At 37.8% G+C, this 21,021-nt stretch overlaps 1 protein-coding gene across 1 annotated transcript; it reads right to left on the reverse strand.

The window, feature by feature from the left end:
* Window positions 1-1,023: 1,023 nt before the first annotated feature.
* On the reverse strand, window positions 1,024-20,534 carry LOC108678080 (probable zinc transporter protein DDB_G0269332). Its single transcript, XM_018166421.2, has 10 exons — window positions 19,730-20,534; window positions 19,359-19,508; window positions 17,878-17,962; window positions 7,972-8,039; window positions 6,378-6,507; window positions 5,978-6,112; window positions 5,275-5,414; window positions 3,719-3,817; window positions 2,920-2,974; window positions 1,024-1,968 (listed from the first exon to the last, which is right to left on the reverse strand). The coding sequence occupies exons 1-10, from the start codon at window positions 20,267-20,269 to the stop codon at window positions 1,217-1,219; spliced, it is 2,154 nt and encodes a 717-aa protein (XP_018021910.1). The 5' UTR covers window positions 20,270-20,534; the 3' UTR covers window positions 1,024-1,216.
* Window positions 20,535-21,021: the final 487 nt, after the last annotated feature.

The following is a 21,021-nucleotide window of genomic DNA, read 5'->3' on the forward strand; positions in this document are numbered from 1 at the left end:
TAATGTATGTAAGTACACAAACTTAACAGGAGAAGTGATTCAAATTATGTATAGAGACGCATAGTATTCAAAAATACTATCAAAAGAAATTAAATCTCAATGCAACAAAAAACAATGCAACATGTTCACTTTTCGGGGTGAAAAAATTTAAATCACTTTTCCTGTTAAGTTTGTGTACTTACATACATTAAAATACGATTTTTCAAGTGTACGAATATTTATTTCCCCCCACTGTATTTTCGGACCCACGCTATACTCCAACACGATAACTCTTGTAAAAAAGCGCCCGAAAAACCCACGTAAATTTCCATTGCAAAGCATTAGACACACAAAAAACAATATAGATGTAAAAAACAAATAACAGATTAACATAAAATATTTATTATCGATTATTTAAATATTCATTATTGTGAAAATAGTTCTCATTTCATAATCCTTTTAACTTGCTGTTGCTTCAGGCGAATCGACTTTCATCTAAATTTTACATTACAGAATTTTTCATTTGATAAGTTTGAATAAGAAATGTATTTATCATGAATACTTCACTTCATTGAGGCTTGATATGTGAACAATAAATACTATAGGAACAAGTACCGTACTTCAAAAAATGTGAGCAAGTTTATCATAGACTTAGACTCGAAGATCTTCATTTCTATAACAAAATCGGACAAACATAAACATACACGCATCTTTCAGCAGTCATTCGTATCATATCATTATCATTCTATCATAACCAATCTATGATGAAAAAGTATTTATAAGCCGAAAAAACAGTGAATAGTAATTCATCAAGCAACATGGTATTTCAACTATTCTTACTGCTATAATGAAGCAATACTGACAGTGAATATACAATTTTCACCACCGTGAGCACACTTATTGACTTAATCTAACCGCTTGAATTACATACTAAAAATGAATGCCATAATTACACACCACAAGCACTATTTGGCACCACTTGCATACTCACAAACGGACCTAGAGAATAATTTTACTGATTTAACTTGAAAAATAACTGGCTAATTGATTTCTCCAATGATTTTTCATTTCGGTACTGATTTTAAAATTTCATCACTGCCGTGTCCTGGAGGACGACGGGCCTTATTATTTTAATAGCGTTTTAATATTTAAATAACATGTACAACCTTACACATTATTTACATATCTTCCTAACATGGGGTTGAGAGTCGTTGCTTTGTAGCTCATGGTTTGGTATCTAAACTGTTTTATGCTCATGGTGTGGAAAGTTTGGGACGGTTTCGGAAACCTTTTCGCTGTCTACTGATTCTAATTCGACTTTCGATTCTTCCAAATTCTGACAGTCAGATTTGGGACATTTGTTCGCAACACATTTTGTTTCTAAGTTCAACTTATGAGACAAATTAGAGTCGCTGCCCCTAATCTGATTCTCTGAATTTCGTGCGTAATTTTCTTTTTGTAATTTTTCGAGTGCTGTCTGAGGCGCCATGAACTGTACCTCTTCTTTGTTATTCAAGTTTTTACCCACCGTACAATTTCCTGAGTTTTTCTTTTCAACCAAATTACTGCCATTCGCATTGTTAGCGTCAGCCCCAACACATCTTTTTTCTACCGATGATTCATGACAACCGTGTTTAAGAACATTACTTTCATGATTATTTTTGCATAGACTAGAAGCAGATTTGACATTTTCACGCTGGTTTTGACGAAGCTGTTCATTGGGAGCACCACATTTTCCTCCATCAGAAGCTGGTTCCATTTTTTTATCACATGCATGCTTATCAAAAGTAGGATTGGGGAGTTCGAGATCATTATGAGTGTGTTTGTGTTCATGATTATGTTTGTGTTCATGATCATGATGGCAGTGATGCTCATCATCGTGATGATGTTCATGTAATTGATCATGAAGATGAAGGTGTATGTCCTTGTGTGTCATGGCGTAGTCGTCGCAGATGTCCTCAGCTTCATCAAGGAGGTGGTCAGCACAACCTGCACATGAATGTCTGTGTTAAAAACAATGCACTTATTTGAATAATATGAAAAATGCACAGTACAAAAATGGAATAAAATAAAAATGGCGAAGAAAGACACAGGATGTATTCTTTTTCATAGGTCAAATTTGGCTCGCCTTCTCCCATCAGCCAAAGTAATTATTGAAAGGAGTTAAAAACAATGCACTTATTTGATTAATATAAGAAATACACAGTACAAAAATGAAATAAAATAAAAATGGCGAAGAAAGACACAGGAAATATTCTTTTTCATAGGTCAAATTTGGCTCGCCTTCTCCCATCAGCCAAAGTAATTATTGAAGTATAGCAACGAAATGTCTTTCAGCAAAAATCTAAGACAATCACCCAATGATAATTGCTTCATCTCTCATTACTCCCGCTGGGTTCATTAACTAAAGATCGTAAATTTAATAAAAGAAATTTTGAAAGTTACTGGGTTCTTATTACAGTAGCAGTTTTACCACACGAAATTAAAGGGTTTGTGTCTCAATAGTCTAGGACTCTAGGTTAACTCAGACATTGAGCCTAGCGAGCCAGAGCTTAAACAGCATAATAGGTTAACTCGGCTTTTAAGCTTAATTAATTTATTGTTAAAGATTAACCCTTTATAACGGGCTAACATGACACAACAGATTATCCCGACCAGGCGGGTTAACCACAATCGCCAGATTAACGCGGGCTGCTTAGGTTCGTAGTTATGACAAATTCATATTAATGCGCAAGATGTTAATTAATTGATACGATATCACGATGGAATATGACGATCATATTAATTATACAACGATTAAAAAACTGACCAGTATACTGATATCATAATTTATAACATTGATCCTCTATATATAAGAAATTTTTAATAATGCAAGTATCACAGATTACATTCAGAACTGTTTATTATAAGGCATATTTCGGAAAAGTTAGATGTACTCACGACAGTAAGGAAGCGTGGCCATTTCGGCTACTAGGAATTCTGGTTGCAAAGTCACCTGAAAAATTATAGGTTCTTGTATGATGCCCAATGAGCTAATATGAACGTGCGTGCTAAAATAAGAAATATTTCGGCAATTTAAATACAGCGAATGGAAGTATATCTATGATAATCTCAACAGCAGCTGTAAGCCCAAATGATATTCGAAGTAAATATTCCGAGCTTGAGTAATATTTGTGATATAATATATACAATATATCATTTCATAATTATCTGTATGGTAAAACACGATAACTTTTATTAAGCTAAGTGCCCAACCCACGCATTTGAATGCAGACGAAGCAGGAAATCCATCGAACTCAACTCTTTTCATTCATTGTCTATTAATAGATTCTTCCACCCCACCTAACCAAACCTGACTATTAATAGAATCTTCCACCAGACCGAACTTAACCTGATTATCAGTAGATTCTTCACCTCACCTAACCTAACCTGACGACTATTAATAGATTCTCTCACCTGGCCGAACTTAACCTGATTATCAGTAGATTCTTCACCCCACCTAACCTAACCTGACTATTAATAGATTATTCCACCTGGTCGAACCAAAACTGATTATCAGTAGATACTTCCACCTGACCGAACCTAACCTGATTATCAGTAGATATTCAACTTGGCCTAATCTAACCTGATTATCCTGACCTAACAAGAAACAATACGAGTTTACTCATCATTATATTAAATGTTAACCAGGAAGTGAAGATGCATATGATTATTAGTGTAAGATCTAGCGAGTCCTCACTTGTGAGATATGATGTTGCTCGAAGAACTTGGCGAGCGCTGCGCTGTTGCAGAGATACACATTCTTGTCGGCAAATATAACGTGCACCGTAGCAACAACCTGCTTAACAAGGTCAATATTAGGGAAAGGCTTTTAATTTGAATGCGATTTATTGTACCGAATAACGATGAATTATTCGGTGAATTTTTATCTGTTGTATACTACGTCTGTGTATCCAAAGACGTAGACAAAAGCTCATGCATGAGCTGTTTTACCGGTGGAAAAGCAAATTGCTACAAAAAAGCTTTACGTTGTGAGAAGTGACAGTAGGTATTTAAATCGTCTGCGTTGGTTGTTCGTGCAAACAACTGCCTGTGGCGAAAAGATTAGTACTAAAAGTAGGTTTCAGTTTCAGTGCAATTTATTGTACCAAATAAAGGAAAGTTATATATGACATATTTTCATATGTTGTATGCGCAATGTAGCAACAATATGCGTCAGAAAAATTATTGCTAGAAAAAGGTTTTAATTTTACTTTAATTCATTGTACAACATTCCAGTATATCTCAGGTATTTCATCATAAAAACTGTCAAACATTCCTTGAGATAAATGTGCTTTGAGGCGTAATTATGCAGCAGTTGAGTGAACAGCATTTCACTTGTGCGTGAAGATTGCCTGCTCTGCGGCAACTATTCGCGGGAAATTTGAATTTCGTATAGATAAGTGTACGTTTAAGTCTTATTTTACACAACAAACAGATATAGCATTTGACTTCACTGTGAAGCTGATGCGTTCTGCAGCCGCTGTTTTGGGTTGAAAATATAATCAAGTGTGGATAGTTTGTTGTAGTAACAAGGACGCTCGGCAGGACGTACAGTCGTACACGAATGAGTTGTGAGATCTTACAGCAGTGTAATTGGTTGAGGATGTGGGACGCGGCTAGGGGCTTCAGTAGTGTCAATGGTTGTACCTTGAAATGTCGTACACTCACCTAACTAGGTAGTTAGCTCCAGGCACGCAATTGCTTAGCATAGCATACCATAAGTCGTCGCAGATTGATGATTTGGCCGATCAGGGTCTATCGCCGAATCTCTTCGGCTTGTACCCGACACACAAACCAATTGGCTGAGGCTTGAACGTTGCACATTCACTTACCAGGTTTTTAGCTCCAGTCGTGCAGTTGGCTGAGGACTAGGACGTCAGGCACTCACATACCAGGCTTTAGGCTCTAGGCTCGAGTGCTGGTGGACGTTTAAGACGTTAGAGACTCACGTGGCCGAGTCTCAGGCTCCAGATTTGCATGTGGTGGACGTTTAAGAAGTCAGAAACACAAGTGGACGGGTCTGAGGCTCCAGACGAGCAGGTGGTGGACGTTTGAGACGGCAAATACTCACGTGGACGTGTCTGAGGCTTCAGACGTGCTGATCGTGGATGTTTAAGACGTCAGCGACTCACGTGCTGGGCCTGAGGCTCCAGATTTGCATGTGGTGGACGTTTCAGACGTCAAAGACTCACGTGGCCGTGTCCCAGGCTCCAGAGGTGCAGGTGGTGCACGTTTAAGATGCCAATGACTCACGTGGCCGGGCCTGAGGCTCCAGATGTGCAGGTGGTGGACGTTTAGGATGTCTGGGAAGGAGTCCTGAAGCGTTTCGGAAAACTTGCTCACGTCGATATGGTCTGGGATTGTTTGCAGTAAAATTTTGCTGCACTCCTTGCCTGAATTGCAGAGAATGTTGAGGATAATCAAGTCTTGAAAATATTATCAATTAAGAAAATATTATCGATTAGTGTAATCGCCGCTCTAGCGATGTAATCTTCGTTAAAGACATCAATCAGGCATATCAAGTGGTATAAAATAGGCGCGACTATGAGTCTCTTTTCCTTTCATAAAAAGATAATAAACGTGAAGATTCGAGTCCCGTGAAAAGAGATGATCACGAATCAAGAGATTCGCGAATCGAGAGATTCAATAGTAAGACACTTTCAGTGACCTACACAAGAGCAGCAAGTTCATCGTTATTTGGACAAGTCTCACTCTCATTTCTTTGAGTGTGGACTCGAGGCACAAAAGGGTTAAGATTCGCGAGACTGACTGATTCGTGACAAGTTGAGTTTTGTAACACTAATAAATATTTTAGCGTGGAAGTAATAAGAAGTTACACTTATTAATATTTCAAATAAATAATAGCAAGAAAAATGATGAGTAGTAGTACTTATGAACAATAAAAGCAAATATTATCACGGAAATGATTGAAATTTTAAGACACTACGCCACTGACCGAACGGATAGGACAGCCACATGAGCACCGTAACCGACACGACGGCCAGCAGAGGATCCATGTAGTAGGATAACAGGGAGTCTTCATGCTCCTGTAGGACCAGTACCACCGCACACAGCAGCGCGATCATGATCCCTGTGTGTGAAGGACTAGCATGATGGTTTTGGTTATGGCTGTAGGTGATAAGTAGCAGGTTATTTCACCCTTTTAGTATAACTTGGAATATTAAAGCAGCGTTGATCGGAAGTTTGTACATGAAGTTTAGCAAGGCGTTGCTCGCAAACGATGTTTTCTGGGCGATCAAAGAATCGCAAATTACCAATAAATATGAACCAAAGATTACCCGGAATAAAGAATTACATTTTAATTCAAACACGTGCCACTTTGACCTTATAGTTACCAGAAATATCGCGTAAGACGTCCCTGTATCCCTGACGAAGAGTTGCGCTGTCGGGACACCCTGCTGTTCGCGCTCGCTGGTTACGGGCAGACAGCGTACGCTGCCCTCGTTGCAGAGAGTCTTCCCGGACCTAAGAAAACCAGGAGGTGTTCAAACTTGTAGGATACCGGCAGGAATCTTTAGGAAGCCGGCAGGTGTTGGTAAACCTTATGGAGCCAGCAGGTGTTAGTAAACTTGTAGGGTACCGGCAGGTTTTAGTCCACCAGTAGGAAACTAGTAGGTGCGAGTAAATCTGTAGAGTACCGGCAGGTGTTAGTAAACCTTTAGGATAGCGGCTGGTGTTGGTAAACATGTTACCGGCAAGTATCCTACATCTGTTACTACCACCGTCGGGGGGGTTTAATAACATTGTTTGCTCAACAAAAAGACATGACCACAATGGAACCAGTAGTATTACTAGAATTTGAAACACGAACCAACACCAGGGGCTACGGCGATAAACTAAAAAAACTGCGCTGCAACTTATCCACACGACAACATTTCATCTCGCTTGGAATCATCGACATGTGGAACAGTCTCCCCGATTACGTCGTTGGCGCTCCAAGTATTAACGCGTTCAAGAACAGACTAGATAAAGCTATGGAAAAATATACGTTCAGACTTGACATGCCTAGCACCATATCGAACCCGGTGGAAGTCTAGTAGCTATTTCAAACTATCGTCAGTCCTTCAAAGATCCGGTCAAATGACACGATTTTAGATCTTCTGCGAACAAGTCATGAAAAGTAAAAGAATCGGCAACAGGCCACATCAGGCCAACTCTACAGCGCCGACATCACTTTGTTATGTTATGTTATATTTGCGCTTTGCAGATTAGAAGATAAAATTCCATTGTCACCAAGATCCCAGAATTAAAACGCACTCCAAATTCACATTCGTTCCGCACTAACATACACACGCAGATTTTCGGTGATATAAATACAACATTTAGATACCAATTTAAAATTACTTTCCATTAGTTACATGGGAACTGCTGGCTGTCGACTGACTGGAGGAAGAAATGATACAGATTTGTTGACCGTTTTTAATTGGCTGTAGATAACCTTTACCTTCAGTAGACCGTTGTTGAATCAATTGGTATCAAGTACAATGAATGTGTCAAATGTATCAAGTACAATGAATGTGTCGAGTACAATGAATGTCAAATATCAAGTACAATGAATGTGTCAAAATAAAAGTAAACAAACTCAATTCTTCATACAAGTACGTAAAGAGATCATGAAAAAGCGTCAGCTATCACGTGAGAAGTTTTCGAAAACCCAGCTTCTACCTTTACGATGCTTTGCAGACAGCCAAGAAACATGTCTCTAAATTTTATGATTAAGCGTCGGCTTCAAGTGAGAATCCTTAAAGTTACCTGTTGCTTCATGAGAAATTTATGCGCCATTGCTGCTCTAAATTGGGTATCTTAGTTGGAATTACACGCCTGTCACTACCCGAGCCGAATCATTGCGAAACATTGCTCTGCAAAGGTCTTTGAGTTCGATTACTTATTATCTGCAAGAAGTATTACTTGGAAAGTCTTGCACCTTACCTGCTTACTGATGTAGACATCGCCGCTGCCACGCAGCTCACAAAAGCTCCCCTGGTGTTGAGTGTAACCTGCATAAGTTACTTTATTTCAGAACACAAACTAAAATTCAAAGCATCAAGAGAATAATAAAATTAAGCTCATATAAAGGTGCGCACTTCGAAATTATACGGATGCTAGTCAATGTTTAAAAAAACGTTTCCATGAAATTGAAAAAAGATTTGGCTAAGAATTATGCCTCATTTATTTGATTGCATTAAAAATTCTGTGCATTGTAATTAGTAGTATAGAAAATGGGCCTATCATCACAGTTTACATAAACGGCTTAATAGGTTAACCACCGTTTACCCCGAACAAAACTGGATCATATACCGCCGATCGAAACCTGATCATTGACTCCGATTGCCCGAGCACTACCAAATTTTTCAAACACCGGCTTTAGTAAAGTTTTGAAACTGTTCGTTACTTAAAACCCGGGACTTAACCTAGAGTGAGTGTCACTTTAGAAGATGCTTGTTTGGAATATATAATTGATTTAAATTGAAATGCTCTCCAAAACCAGGGTGGCTGCTCATCTTTATTGATCAACACAAAGCTATAGGCTTAAAATACTTAGTACACAATTTTTGAAACTCAACAAATGGCACATTGCAAGCAATGTAATTACTGTGAATATTCTTCACATCGATGAAAGGTAATTCCAATAGAATTGATAGATTTTAATTCGTTTTAATGGTTTGTCTTGGTCATATGTGATAGTTTTGGGATAAATAACTTGAACTACTGTTATTATGTCTTACACGTACGGGTGTAAAAACTATCAGCAAGATTTTGATTCCTTTCCGTCGCAATAGCGTCAAAAATAAATAAATTTTTCCTATCAGGAACTATGTCATTCGGAACATGGATAAAAGCAGTATTCTAAAAGTTTTCAAGATATTCATCAATATCATCTATTGATACACCTATAACCATACGCCATACCCATGCATGTTCATACTAATATCCATACCCATGACCGCGCAAATTCATACTCATTGCCCCAGAACAGTTGTCCCACTCAGTCCAAATGCAAGATACTTCGTGGGAATAAATTATTTCTTACAGGTGATAAGTTTTCAAGTTCATTATCCCTTGATAAAGTTTCAAGTTCATTTGTTTAAAAAGCACGTCATAAAATTATATTTGTTTGTCCATACTGCTGCATGCATTTGTACGAGAAGACCTTTACAAACATCAAGATGATTGCTCTGTTCAATCGCCCATCATATATGTTTTTAGTGATGAAAAACCAAGATTCAAGGCGTTCCAATCTACTATCACTCATGGTTGTAAGTAGGCATTGGACATTATTTCTGGCGATCTGTACCAAGTGAAGCCATGCCTGCTGTGGCTCATATTGGCTCACGTCGACTAACGCAATAATTTCTATGTGCGCGATTTGCCCAAGTAAGCTACGTAGCTTTGTGTCGTAATTGCGCACATTGGCTGCTGTTATAACTTATGTTTATATGAGCGATGTATATTACGCATTGAAATGGCAACCCTGACAAATTTCGAGGAACGCCTAGGCCGAATAGTCATTACACTAGGCGCAAAGTTATTCTGGGTTTGCTTGGCCACCCGATTGAAATCAGTTTCTGGTCAGAGTCGCCTTTACAACTTTATAGTCGCCTGAGAGTATGCGTATGACCAGGGTTGGCCGAGCCGGGTCATACCGAGCTAGTAATTAAGCTGCTCAGAGGCTGCCCATCGAACCCTGGACCGAAGCGGACGTAGAGGAGCTGATTTACGTGCAGCCCGAATCCTAAGCGGCCCTAATGCAGGGTCGCTCACACCTCTAAATTCTGTTAGGGAATGGAAAGAGTTTGGTGACCGGGTGTTCATCATCCTGATCATCTTGAGTAAAATTATGGGTATTTACATTGTTCGTTCAGTTGTATTTACCTTATATAGATAATTCATCGTATATATCGTTTGGTGCTTATGATCATTTGAATGTTTTTCAGAATCAATTTGGTTTAAATTGCAAAGTTGATTGTACTCATTTTCAACTAGATTTTTATTCTTTCACATTAGCATCATGGACGCGAGAAATTTCTATGAGATGGAGGTCGATGAAATTTCAGATACAATTGCTGAGATGGATTCTTAAAATAAAAGCTGCATTGATGAATCAGAATTGAAGTTTGTCCCAACAGGTCCCAGTTCTAACAGCAGTAATGCAAAAGAAGCTCCAGATGATTCATCTGATAATGAAGATGAAGCACTGCAGGAAGAATCCAATGTATAAATTAAGTGCGGCTGATAAATGGATTGCTGATAGTGCAACGTCAAACAATATATATCCTTTTACAGGCAAAGAAAAACTTCGATGAAAACCACGCCCAACTGGTCCAGAAACACAGTAACGATATTTGAGACTTACATATAATCTCTTTGTAACGGAAGAAATTATTTCGGAAATTGTAACAAAAACGAAAAAATATGCTGACAAAGTTATGCAGAACATGAAGATTATTAGAAGATAGCGACTGAAATGCTGGACTCTCAAAAATGTTCATGAAATAAAGAAATTTTCTGGGTTGATAATTGCAAATGGATTAGGACGCAAACCAAGGCGACATCTCTACTGGTCTAAAAAGACAATTTATGACTATCCGTTTACTTGCAATAACATGTCAAGAGATAGATAATCATTGCTCCTACGCTTCGTGCAATTCACTGATAATGCTCATTGTGAAAACTCAAAAAGGCTTCATAAAATTTAACCACTTTTGCAAAAGCTAACTGACAATTACAAGTTAATATATACACCCGGATCACGACTTGTGATAGACAAGTACGTCAGTTATCACAGAGTGAAATTGCGACAGTACATTCCAGAAAAAGGCACACAAGTGCGGCGTAAAGCTGTATAAACTTCGCTCAGCTGATGCCTACACCTGGAACCTTCACATATACACTGGAAACATTAAACGGCAAGCCACGTTCAACCACTCTGAATCTGTACTTTTGCAGTTACATATGTCAGCCCCTTCTTGGACAGGGTTCAACGATTTTTGCTGAAAATTTCTACACATCTGTCCTTAATTCTAGCTTAAACATTGTTGAAAGAAAAGACCTATTACTCTGAGACACAAAGAAAAGAAGATGAAGCACTTTGTTCCAATTGTGCTTCATCTTTTGTTCCAAAAGCACTGCTAAATGCAAAAGTGAAAACGGGAGAAAATATTTCGCAACAGAACGCCGTTGGCATCAAAGTGTATCGTTAGAACGACAAGCGATTTGTCTTGTGCCTCTCAATAATATTCTAGGGCATACAGATATATTAGTTCCATCGGGTAAGAAAAAACAAATTGGCGTTGAAATTCTGGAGCCAGGATGTGTCATTGATTATAACGCAGTTAAAAAAGGCGCAAACATCTCAAATCACATATAGTGTACTTCTTATATCATGGCTCTAGGACGAAGTATAAAATGGCAGCGGAAAATGGCAAATGGACTGCTAGCTGGCACATCAGCTGTCAATGCATGGGTACTCTTCAAAGTACTATTTACGCACTTCGGTTCCAATTACAGAATTTAGAGAGCAAATAGCAATGTTTATCGTTACATGCAGCCACTCAGAGAGTGTAAAATCAGGACGTAGATATCAATTTATCGAGTGGAAAAGAGGGCACCAAACTTTGATTGAAGCAACTAGAACTAAACCAAGAAGCGCTGCCATGAATGCTACAAAATGCCTCATCAAATGAGGGAAGTGCCGTAGCAAGGGTGAAAACTAGTAGGGCGAAAACCTATTGTGATGACTGTGAAGGCAAACCAAACTTGTGCTTTTGCAATCACGCATGCAATATAATGCTGTTGGCGTCAACCAATGTTTGTAGTTTCAGAGGAATAAGATAATATTTTATTTTGTTTGTATGCAGAGATACAAATGTTTTGTTTTCATCAATTACATACAAATTTTGTCATTTTATACCACTTGTATTTGAAACGATAACAATTTCTCCATGCAGTAGTTTACTTCAAAGCCCTCCCTAACAGGCCTGATGAGTTGTATCATTGAACCTGTAAATTTGAAAGAGAAATATGATCTTATAAAATATGTATTTATGATAGGGATGTACCTCAAATGTATACATCGCGATTCTGAAAAGTTCAGCGTGTACGTGTATGGCGCACTTCGCGGCCAACGTGTTCAAGATTTCTGAGATAGCATTATACTTGCATGCTTAACGATCCTATTACGATACTTTTCATTGAGAAAAGTATTAGAGGTGGTTTTTCAATGATATTTACAAGATGTGCGAAAGTAAACAACATTTATATTAGAGAAGTTATGATCCTCATAAACCGAGTAATTATATATCATACATGTATGCAAAAATATGATGGGGTAATGTAACGAAGCCTACCAACAGGAAACATTAGATGGCTGAAAGAAAATGAGCCATTCAAACAATATAAAGGATAAGTTCTAGAAGTTGACCTTATTGTTATCCAAGGACTCAAATGAAAAGCATAATGATTTACTCAAGCTTCTGAAAATATTCAAATAAGGGATGTTCATAAGTTAGTACCTCATCTTCGTGTGTGTGTGAAAAAAATGTGGAATCCATTGAAATAATTTCAAGTTGTGTAAGGAACTTAGAATATAAGAATTTGATGAAAGTCCAAAGATGAAACCATATATAGATCTGACTGAACACAAAAATGCGACAACAAGCGAAATCAGATTTTGAGAAAGATTTCTTCAAGTTAGTGAATAATTCTGTATTCGGAAAAACGGCGGGGAACATTAGATATAGAGTTGAAGTTTATCTGGTTAAATCTAAACAGGAAATGAGGATATTATTTAATGAACTTAATTAATGAACATTGCCCCAGGGGTGGGGCAATGGGCCCATTTTGACACTTTTTACAAAATAGTGTTTCATTAAAAATTGAATAACTCTATTGGCGCCTAATTCACATCATACATTCCTCATTAGTTGTACCTTTAAACAAAATAAAGAACCACCTCGTATCAATTGAAACTTCATCAAAAATTTAGTTAAAAAAAAGTGGGGGGCGCCCTGCCCCATGTTGCCTATGTCACATGCAAAAACAGATGTTAAAGTTTGAAAAACCAATCTATGTAGGGATGACCAAATTAGATAAAACAAAAACATTGATGTATGACTTTCATTTGAATTTCATAAGAGAAAAATATTGTGATAGAGCAAATCTATTGTTCGCCGATACTGACTCACCCTGCTGTGACATTCAAACCGATTACTTCTATGAACACCATGCAGGTGCTGGCTGCTACCAACACCAGGTGTTGGCTGCTCCCAACACCTGCTGACCTCTATTGGTGACTGTAAACTTGTAAAGGGTCCCGCTCAGGTCTGGAGCGTGCTGAAAATAGCAAGAAATCTTGGAGAATCCGCTGATTACAAGTCATTTTTTTCAAAGAGAGATTCCACCCCTTTAGAGAGGGTGGTTTTTCGCAAGAAGTAGCAGAAGAGAATCATGCGGGAAGGCACGGAAAATCAGGTCAATCACTTCCAAGGTGTCAAGACAACACCGGCCGCTCACGGGCAGCCATAGGAGATGAAGGACAAGTAATTAGTAGGAATGATGTCCATAGGTCAAGGCCTTTAAATAATTAGGATGTAATCGCATACATCAAAGTGAAAGTGCACAATAAGTTTTAAAATGTTTTCACACGAACTCTGATACCGTTTTGAATAAAAAGTGAACTGTTAACTGTGATCGCAAACGAAGGTAAAGACATTATTTGTATTACAGAACAACAACAGAAACCTAAAATCACGGAAAATTATACCTGTTAAATTTAAGTTGCCAGGTTTTCCATGTTTTGATAGCTTAAATGAAGAGCAGTGCAGTAGAGGTGTAGCTCTGTGGGTTAAAACCTCTTATGGGGCCCAGCAAGATAAGTTATCTGCAGAGCATCAATCAGCTAGAGAATCAGTGTGGTGCGAACTTACTCTAAAAAGGCAAGGATATAGCCTCCTCATAGGGGTCCATTATAGATCACCTAACAGCTCCTCTGTACTGTATCCTCTGTAACGATAAAGTACTAAATAGCCTTTCACTAAGCAAGTCACAGCAGGTCGCATACGTTGATCGTTGGTGACTTTAACCATCCAGAAATAGACTGGGCAGATTAATCTTCTCCAAGAGATGGGAATCACCCTATATCCCTGTTCTTGGAGTCTGTGCGAGACTCATTTTTAATCCAGAACATCACCAAGCCAACCCATTTTAGAGGTAAACAAACCACAAATATTCTAGATCTAGTGTTTCCTAGTAAAGAATCAATGATAGATGAACTTTGCCACGAGTTGGGCAAGAACCACCACCAATCATTGTTTTTCAGTATTAAGTGCTGTGCAGAAAAGCCGCTTCGGAAGCGTGAACGTTTGAACTTTGCGAAAGGCGACTATGAAAAACTCCGTGAAGCGGTGAATGCGGCGAATATTTCGGACTGTATTAATGAATGTTGCTGATTCATGGTCATTTCTCAAAGTCGCGGTTATATCTGTAGTTGATGCCTGTGTACCTAAGATTACGCTTTAGGGAGTACAGTTAAAGCTCAGCTGAAGACCAAAAAAGAAGCCTGCAAGTGTTATTTCCGAACTCGCAGCGATTCTGATTATAACATGCATGCAAGAGCTCGTAATCAAACTAAAAAAGTCTGTCGCACTGCAATGAAAAACTTATAAAAAAATTGCTTAAATGCAAAAAAGAATCCGAAATCCTTCTTTTTGCACGCTAGTTCGAAGTGTAAGACAAAACGACGGTATATCTGATTTGAAAGCAGACCAACGAAAGATTTCCTCTGATGAGAGCAAGGCTAACGTTCTTAATCAGTTCTTCAGCAATGTGTTCACAGATGAGGACTTGAACAGTATTCCAGATATTGAGGAGCGCCCAGTCGGCTCGAAGTTAACAGGTTTTGAAATACACGAAGAAGAGGTTCTCAAGCGACTGGCAGCTCTAAATCCCACGTCATGTGGACCAGACGGCTTCCATCCCAGATTGCTCAAAGAATCAGTAACCTTTCTGGCCGACCCATTGACAGTATTCTTTCAAAAATCCTTGAACGAAGGAACTTTGCGGTCCGATTGGAAAGAAGCTCAAGTAACGCCATTGTTCAAAAAAGGTGACAAAAGCAGCCCAGGGCCTATACTTTCAAAAAAAAGTTAAGAGATCGTAAGTTCGTCAGCCAATCATTGACGGCCTTTCAAGCAAAATCCACCAATAAAAGACAAGAAAATAGAGCGTAAGTACTTACGTTCACTTAGCGAATTTTGAAAGTATAGGCCCCGGTTCCTATCGCCCTGTCAGTCTGACAAGTGTTGTTTGTAAGGTAATGGAATCTGTTGTGAGGGATGGAATTATTGATCACTTGACTGTTTACCATCTTCTATCAGATTGTCAACATGGTTTTATTGCAGGTAGATCCTGCACCACTAACTTATTATCTACGTTGAACGATTGGACTCGCCTGCTGGACGAAAGGGAGCCAGTGGATGCATTGTACCCCTCGATTTTGCCAAAGCATTTGACAGTGTTCCGCATGAGCTGCTGTTGCGTAATGTGAAATTGTTGAGAATTGAGGGAAACGTACTCTAATGGATCAGAGATTTTCTTGTAGGTAGACGACAACGTGTCAGTATTAACGGAACCGTGTCAGACTGGGCATCAGTGCGCAGTGGCGCGCCACGCAAGGAAGCGTTCTTGGGTCTATTTGTTAGTTGCTTTCATTAGCGATATGCCAGAAGTAGTGTTCAGCGTGTGCTCCATGTATGCCGACGACACAAAAGTTTATAATACAGTGAAGTATTCGTCAAATAAAGCGCAATTGCAAGATGACCTTGACAGTTTAGTTAATTGGGCTGATACGTGGCAGCAGCGGTTTGATGCAGAAAAGTGTAAAGTACTTCACCTCGGGAAGTACAATGAACAGCAAGATTACAGTATGAGAAACATGGTCGCAACGAGAGAATAATGATTGAAAAGTCTAGTATGGAAAAAGGTCTCGGAGTTTATGTCGACAAGGAGCTGAAATTTTCTAAGCATGTTGGAACGTAAGCTAATAAATCAAACAAATTTCTTGGACTAATCAGACGCTTTTACGAATTCCTAGAAGCAGAAGCGATGAAGCAGTTGTTTGTTGCTGTCGTGCACCCGAATCTAGAGTTTGGAAACGTTGTGTTGTCACCGAGATTTGAAAAGGACAAAAATTTAATAGAAAATGTTCAAAGACGTGCAACAAGGATAATTCCAGGCTTGAAGGGCAAGCCCTATGAAGAAAGATTAAAGATTATGAAGCTTCCAAGCCTCTGTTATCGACGTATGCGTGGGAACCTCATTGCAGTATACAATTATACTCATGGTTTATACAAGGTTCCGAAGGATTACTAGAATTTGAAACAAGAACCAACACCAGGGGCCACGGCTGTACACTAAAAAAACTGCACTGCAACTTATCTACGCGACAACATTTCTTCTCGCTTCGAGTCACCGACATGTAGAACAGCCTCCCTGATTACATCGTTGGCGTTCCGAGTATGAACGCGTTCAAGAACAGACTAGATAAAGCTATGGATAAATATCTGTTCAGACTTGTAATGCCTAGCACCATATCGAAACCGGTGGAAGTCTAGTAGCTATTTCAAACTATCATCAGTCTTAAAAAGATCCGGTCAAATGACACGATTTTAGATCTTCTGTGAATAAGTCACGAAAAGTACAAGAATCAGCGACAGGCCACATCAGGCCTACTCTTCAGCGCCGACATCACTACGTTAAGTTTATGTAATGAAGATATTAGAAATAATCAAGACTTATTTGATACATCGAATTATAATAAAGATAATTGCCTATACTCAAATCAGAACAAAAAGTAAATGATAAAGTGACGGCAGACTGGCGGTCTGCCAATAGAAGAATTTGTAGGTTTTCGACCAAAGCTGCGTTGTTATCGAAGAAAATGTTCTATAGCTGAAAAAATTAAAGGTATAAAGAGAAATGTGATTAGAAGGAATGAACTATGCATGAAAATATGAGAGCATTGAATAATGAGACTATAAATGAAACAATGAATAATATCCAAAGTGGCACCCATGAATTATATACGAAGGAGATAAATATGATTGCACTGAATGACTACGATGATAAAAGTCATGTATTAGTAGACGATAATATTAATATTCTGACTTTGAACCACCATTTGATTGAATTAACTTGGTTTCTGGTATGTTAATTCGATGTTGGATTTCATTCTAACCTCTTCTACAAAAACTGATCTTTACCCTTCACAATGTCGGTTTACAAAAGTTAGAGCTAATGTACCATATGAAATGATTGATGAACAAACGATTTACAATTCACTTTACCTAAAGTGTTTACGGTATGGTTTAGAGAAGTAATTTTATCTATTCGAGTTTGTTGAGCCCATTAAAAATATTCGAGAATACAGAGTGATTTATGACGGATGTAAATTACTGTTAATAAAAAGTGGTTCATCAACAGTTTCCAAACTGTACTAATGTCGGTGGTTAACAAATATTGGGAGTGCTCGGTCAATCAGGATAAATGGTCAGGTATTGATAGGAGGTAAATAGCCAGGTTTTATTCCGGGGTAAATGGTCGTTAACTTATGCAAACTGTGATGATAGGCCCTCTTCTATACTAGTGTAATTATCTCACCTGAGAACTATTTATAGAAGTAAAAACTAAATTTTTAAACTAAAAACAGTAAACTAAACGTTGGATTTTTTGAGAACGCTCTATCAATGTGAAAAAATAGCTACGAGTAAATTAAACATTTATTAATGTTTAATTAAAAATAAAATTAAATATCCCTTCAAGCGCAATTGGTGGACTCACCGCCGATGAGGATGAACACGACTGCGTTCACTGTAAGCGCCCCCAGGCAAATGTAGATGATGGCATCAGGATAATGGATGGGATCCTGCATCGATATAATTTCGTTTGAGGAACATTTAATTTTGGGCGGCAAATTTCATTTGGGGTTACAAAATTCATGCGGAGCAACAAATTTCATTGGAGCTAACAAATTTCATTTGGGGTAACAAATTTAATTTGGGGTAACAAATTTAATTTGGGGTAACAAATTTTATTTTGGGCGACAAATTTCATTTGCAGTTACAAATTTTATTTTGGGTGACAAATTTCATATGGGGTAACAAATTTCATTTGGGGTAACAAATTTCATTTTGGGCGGCAAATTTCATTTGGGGTTACAAAATTCATGCGGGGCAACAAATTTCATTGGAGGTAAGTCAGGTAACAAATTTCATTTGGGGTTACAAAATTCATGCGGAGCAACAAATTTCATTGGAGCTAACAAATTTCATTTGGGGGTAACAAATTTCATTTGGGGGTAACAAATTTCATTTGGGGGGTAACAAATTTCATTTGGAGTAACAAATTTAATTTGGGGTAAGAAATTTTATTTTGGGCGACAAATTTCATTTGCGGTTACAAATTTTATTTTTGGATGACAAATTTCATATGGGATAACAAATTTCATTTGGGGTAACAAATTTCATTTTGGGCAACAAATTTCATTTGGGGTAACAAATTACATTTGGGATAACAATTTAATTTGAGGTAATAGTATTTGAGTACTGCCGTGTAGTCAACGGGTCATAGCAATTATTCTTAGGGTTAAAGAAAGTGAAAAATCAGCTTTGAAAGGATATCTTGGATAATATATCAATATTTTGGTGCAGAATATTCAAAGTACAGTAGCAAGGGTTTAAGAAAGTGAAACATCAGCTTTGAAAGGATATCTTGGATAATATATAAATATTTTGGTGCAGAATATTCAAAGTACAGTAGCAAAGTATAGCTCATGTTTAGGTCAAATGATTCTATAAAAACAAATCTAATAGGAATATCGTCTAGGAATAATAGAAATATAATAGGGGTATGTCGATAAAATTGACGTTATTTGTAATGAAAATGAATTAAAACATAACATTGCAAATTTTCTCAACATTTTTTAGATTCCTAGCTTTTATTCTGTTAGTTATCTACTATAGCAGCGATTTATAAAACCATTAGCGGATGGTTTTATATAAAATACAGGCAAATAGTTTGCTGCATATTTATTGTTAATATAACCTGGTGTCGAATATATTTTACAGCAGAATTGCTAAAGGGATAATATAAACTCATATAGGGAGGATGTGTGGGGTATACTTATATTGCAATATTGCGTAAAAGAAAATCTACCTCATATAAGGATGAAGTGTGCGGTATATTTATATATCAGCATTACTTAAGGAATAATACAAGTCATTCACGGAGGATGTGTGTAATATATTAATCATAAATATCACCTGATGATGGATATGGAGCGCAGTCTGCGCGGCCTCGATCGCTACGCTGAAGCACAGCGAGCTCAAGAAGATAAGGCTTACAAGGTACAACACGACGTCGATACGCGCCCAACCGAACGTGTTCTGTAAACTCTCCGGCTGCTGGCACAACTGTAATCATGTGACACAATGTCGTCGTAAGTGGCGAGAAGTAATATTTTTTCTAAATTAATATATCCGAATAGCTTTTGAGAAGTGCGTTAGAAATGCAGTGAAAACAAACTGAATTATTATGTTCCTGAATTGCACAGACTTAGTAATTAAATTTTATGAACAACATTGAGTAAGTATGGTAGTTTTATTCTATTGTATTATTCATCCCAAAAACTTACCTTAATTGAGATCAAAGATCCTATCAAGACAACCGCATTGTAGAGGGAATGATAAGCTTCAACCCTGAGGGTAAGTGAATGAGTGAGGTGTTCAGCCACCATCAAAACCACACACTGAATGATCGTCATCACCACCACCACCCACAACTTGGTTACCGCAACTCTTGACGTTGCTGCATTTTTTCCAGATTTCGGTGGGGTTTTAATAGAAGATGACGCAGACGGGAGAGCGAATTGCACAATGGAACTCGATCGTACGTTGCCTTTGTTATTCGCAGAGCTGGTAGCCGCTGGTGAAGTTACAGGAATTGTTACACCATCAACTGGGGAAGATTTCTCATCGTTTTTAGAGTTGCTGTCAACACCGTCTTCGTTCTTGAAACTGTTGTTGGATACTACACTGAGTCGGTTAGTTTGAACTGTGATAGGCGTCGCAGGATGATGAGGGATTGTTGCACCATCATCAGTAACGTTGGTATTGATGTTGGTTTGTATGGCATTGTTATTCAACATCTTGTCATTCAGCTTCGTCGTAGACATTTGATTGTTAATTAATTTAGCAGAGATGATAATCTGATGAGGCAAGTCAAATGTAGCATTACTTGGAAATTCTAAAGACAGTCAACCAATTTATTTGTTAATAACTTTTTATCTACACGTCCCATGGTGGTTGCTATAGGCTTGCACTTTTAATGACTAAAATATTGCCTCACTTGGAGATCTATTGGACCAAACTAACTTGCATAGACATAATTCCCTTTTTCAATTAACAAAAAAAAAAATGGTTAGAAATTTTTTACTGTCTGTAAAAGGCAAATATGATTTTTAAATTTATTGGTTTTTAAATTCTCATCCAAATTGTAAAATCAAACTAAATATTTAAATTGTTTAGAGGGTTTCTGTGGAATAAAAAATATTTTATGTTATTGTTGATTTGAGCGTTAAATTCACCCGAAATAAACCACCATCCTCAGGAAACGTAATTATTAAAACAAAGCAAATAATTACGTCACGACTAGTTAACGTCAACAAAAAATGTCGCACGTTTTTTTTCACTATGAAGATTTTTCATATAAAGCATTCGCCCAGGCTGAGAACAATAGGGTTGCACTTAAATCTTTATCAGTGAGGTTAGAAAAGTTGCCTTTGTAACTTGGAAAAAGTTGCCTTTGGATTGACTTGCGGTAACTTGGGATTCTCGTCCAGCATGAAAGTTCAGGCTGAAAAAGGTGTATGCTGTGGACAATTTAAAAAAATTCACCAAATTGTTTCCGCTTTAGTTGCGTATAAAA

This window comes from Hyalella azteca, unplaced genomic scaffold (assembly GCF_000764305.2).
Source record: "Hyalella azteca isolate HAZT.00-mixed unplaced genomic scaffold, Hazt_2.0.2 contig3711, whole genome shotgun sequence".
Lineage (NCBI taxonomy): Eukaryota > Metazoa > Arthropoda > Malacostraca > Amphipoda > Hyalellidae > Hyalella > Hyalella azteca.

Bases quoted from the DNA above. Each gene is read 5' to 3' on its own strand.
- LOC108678080 (XM_018166421.2), bottom strand. From the start codon at position 20,269: ATGTCTACGACGAAGCTGAATGACAAGATGTTGAATAACAATGCCATA. The intron at 19,509-19,729 runs GTAAGTTTTTGG...ACATGATTACAG, and splicing joins GATCTTTGATCTCAATTAAG to TTGTGCCAGCAGCCGGAGAG. The intron at 1,969-2,919 runs GTGAGTACATCT...ATTCATGTGCAG, and splicing joins GGCCACGCTTCCTTACTGTC to GTTGTGCTGACCACCTCCTT.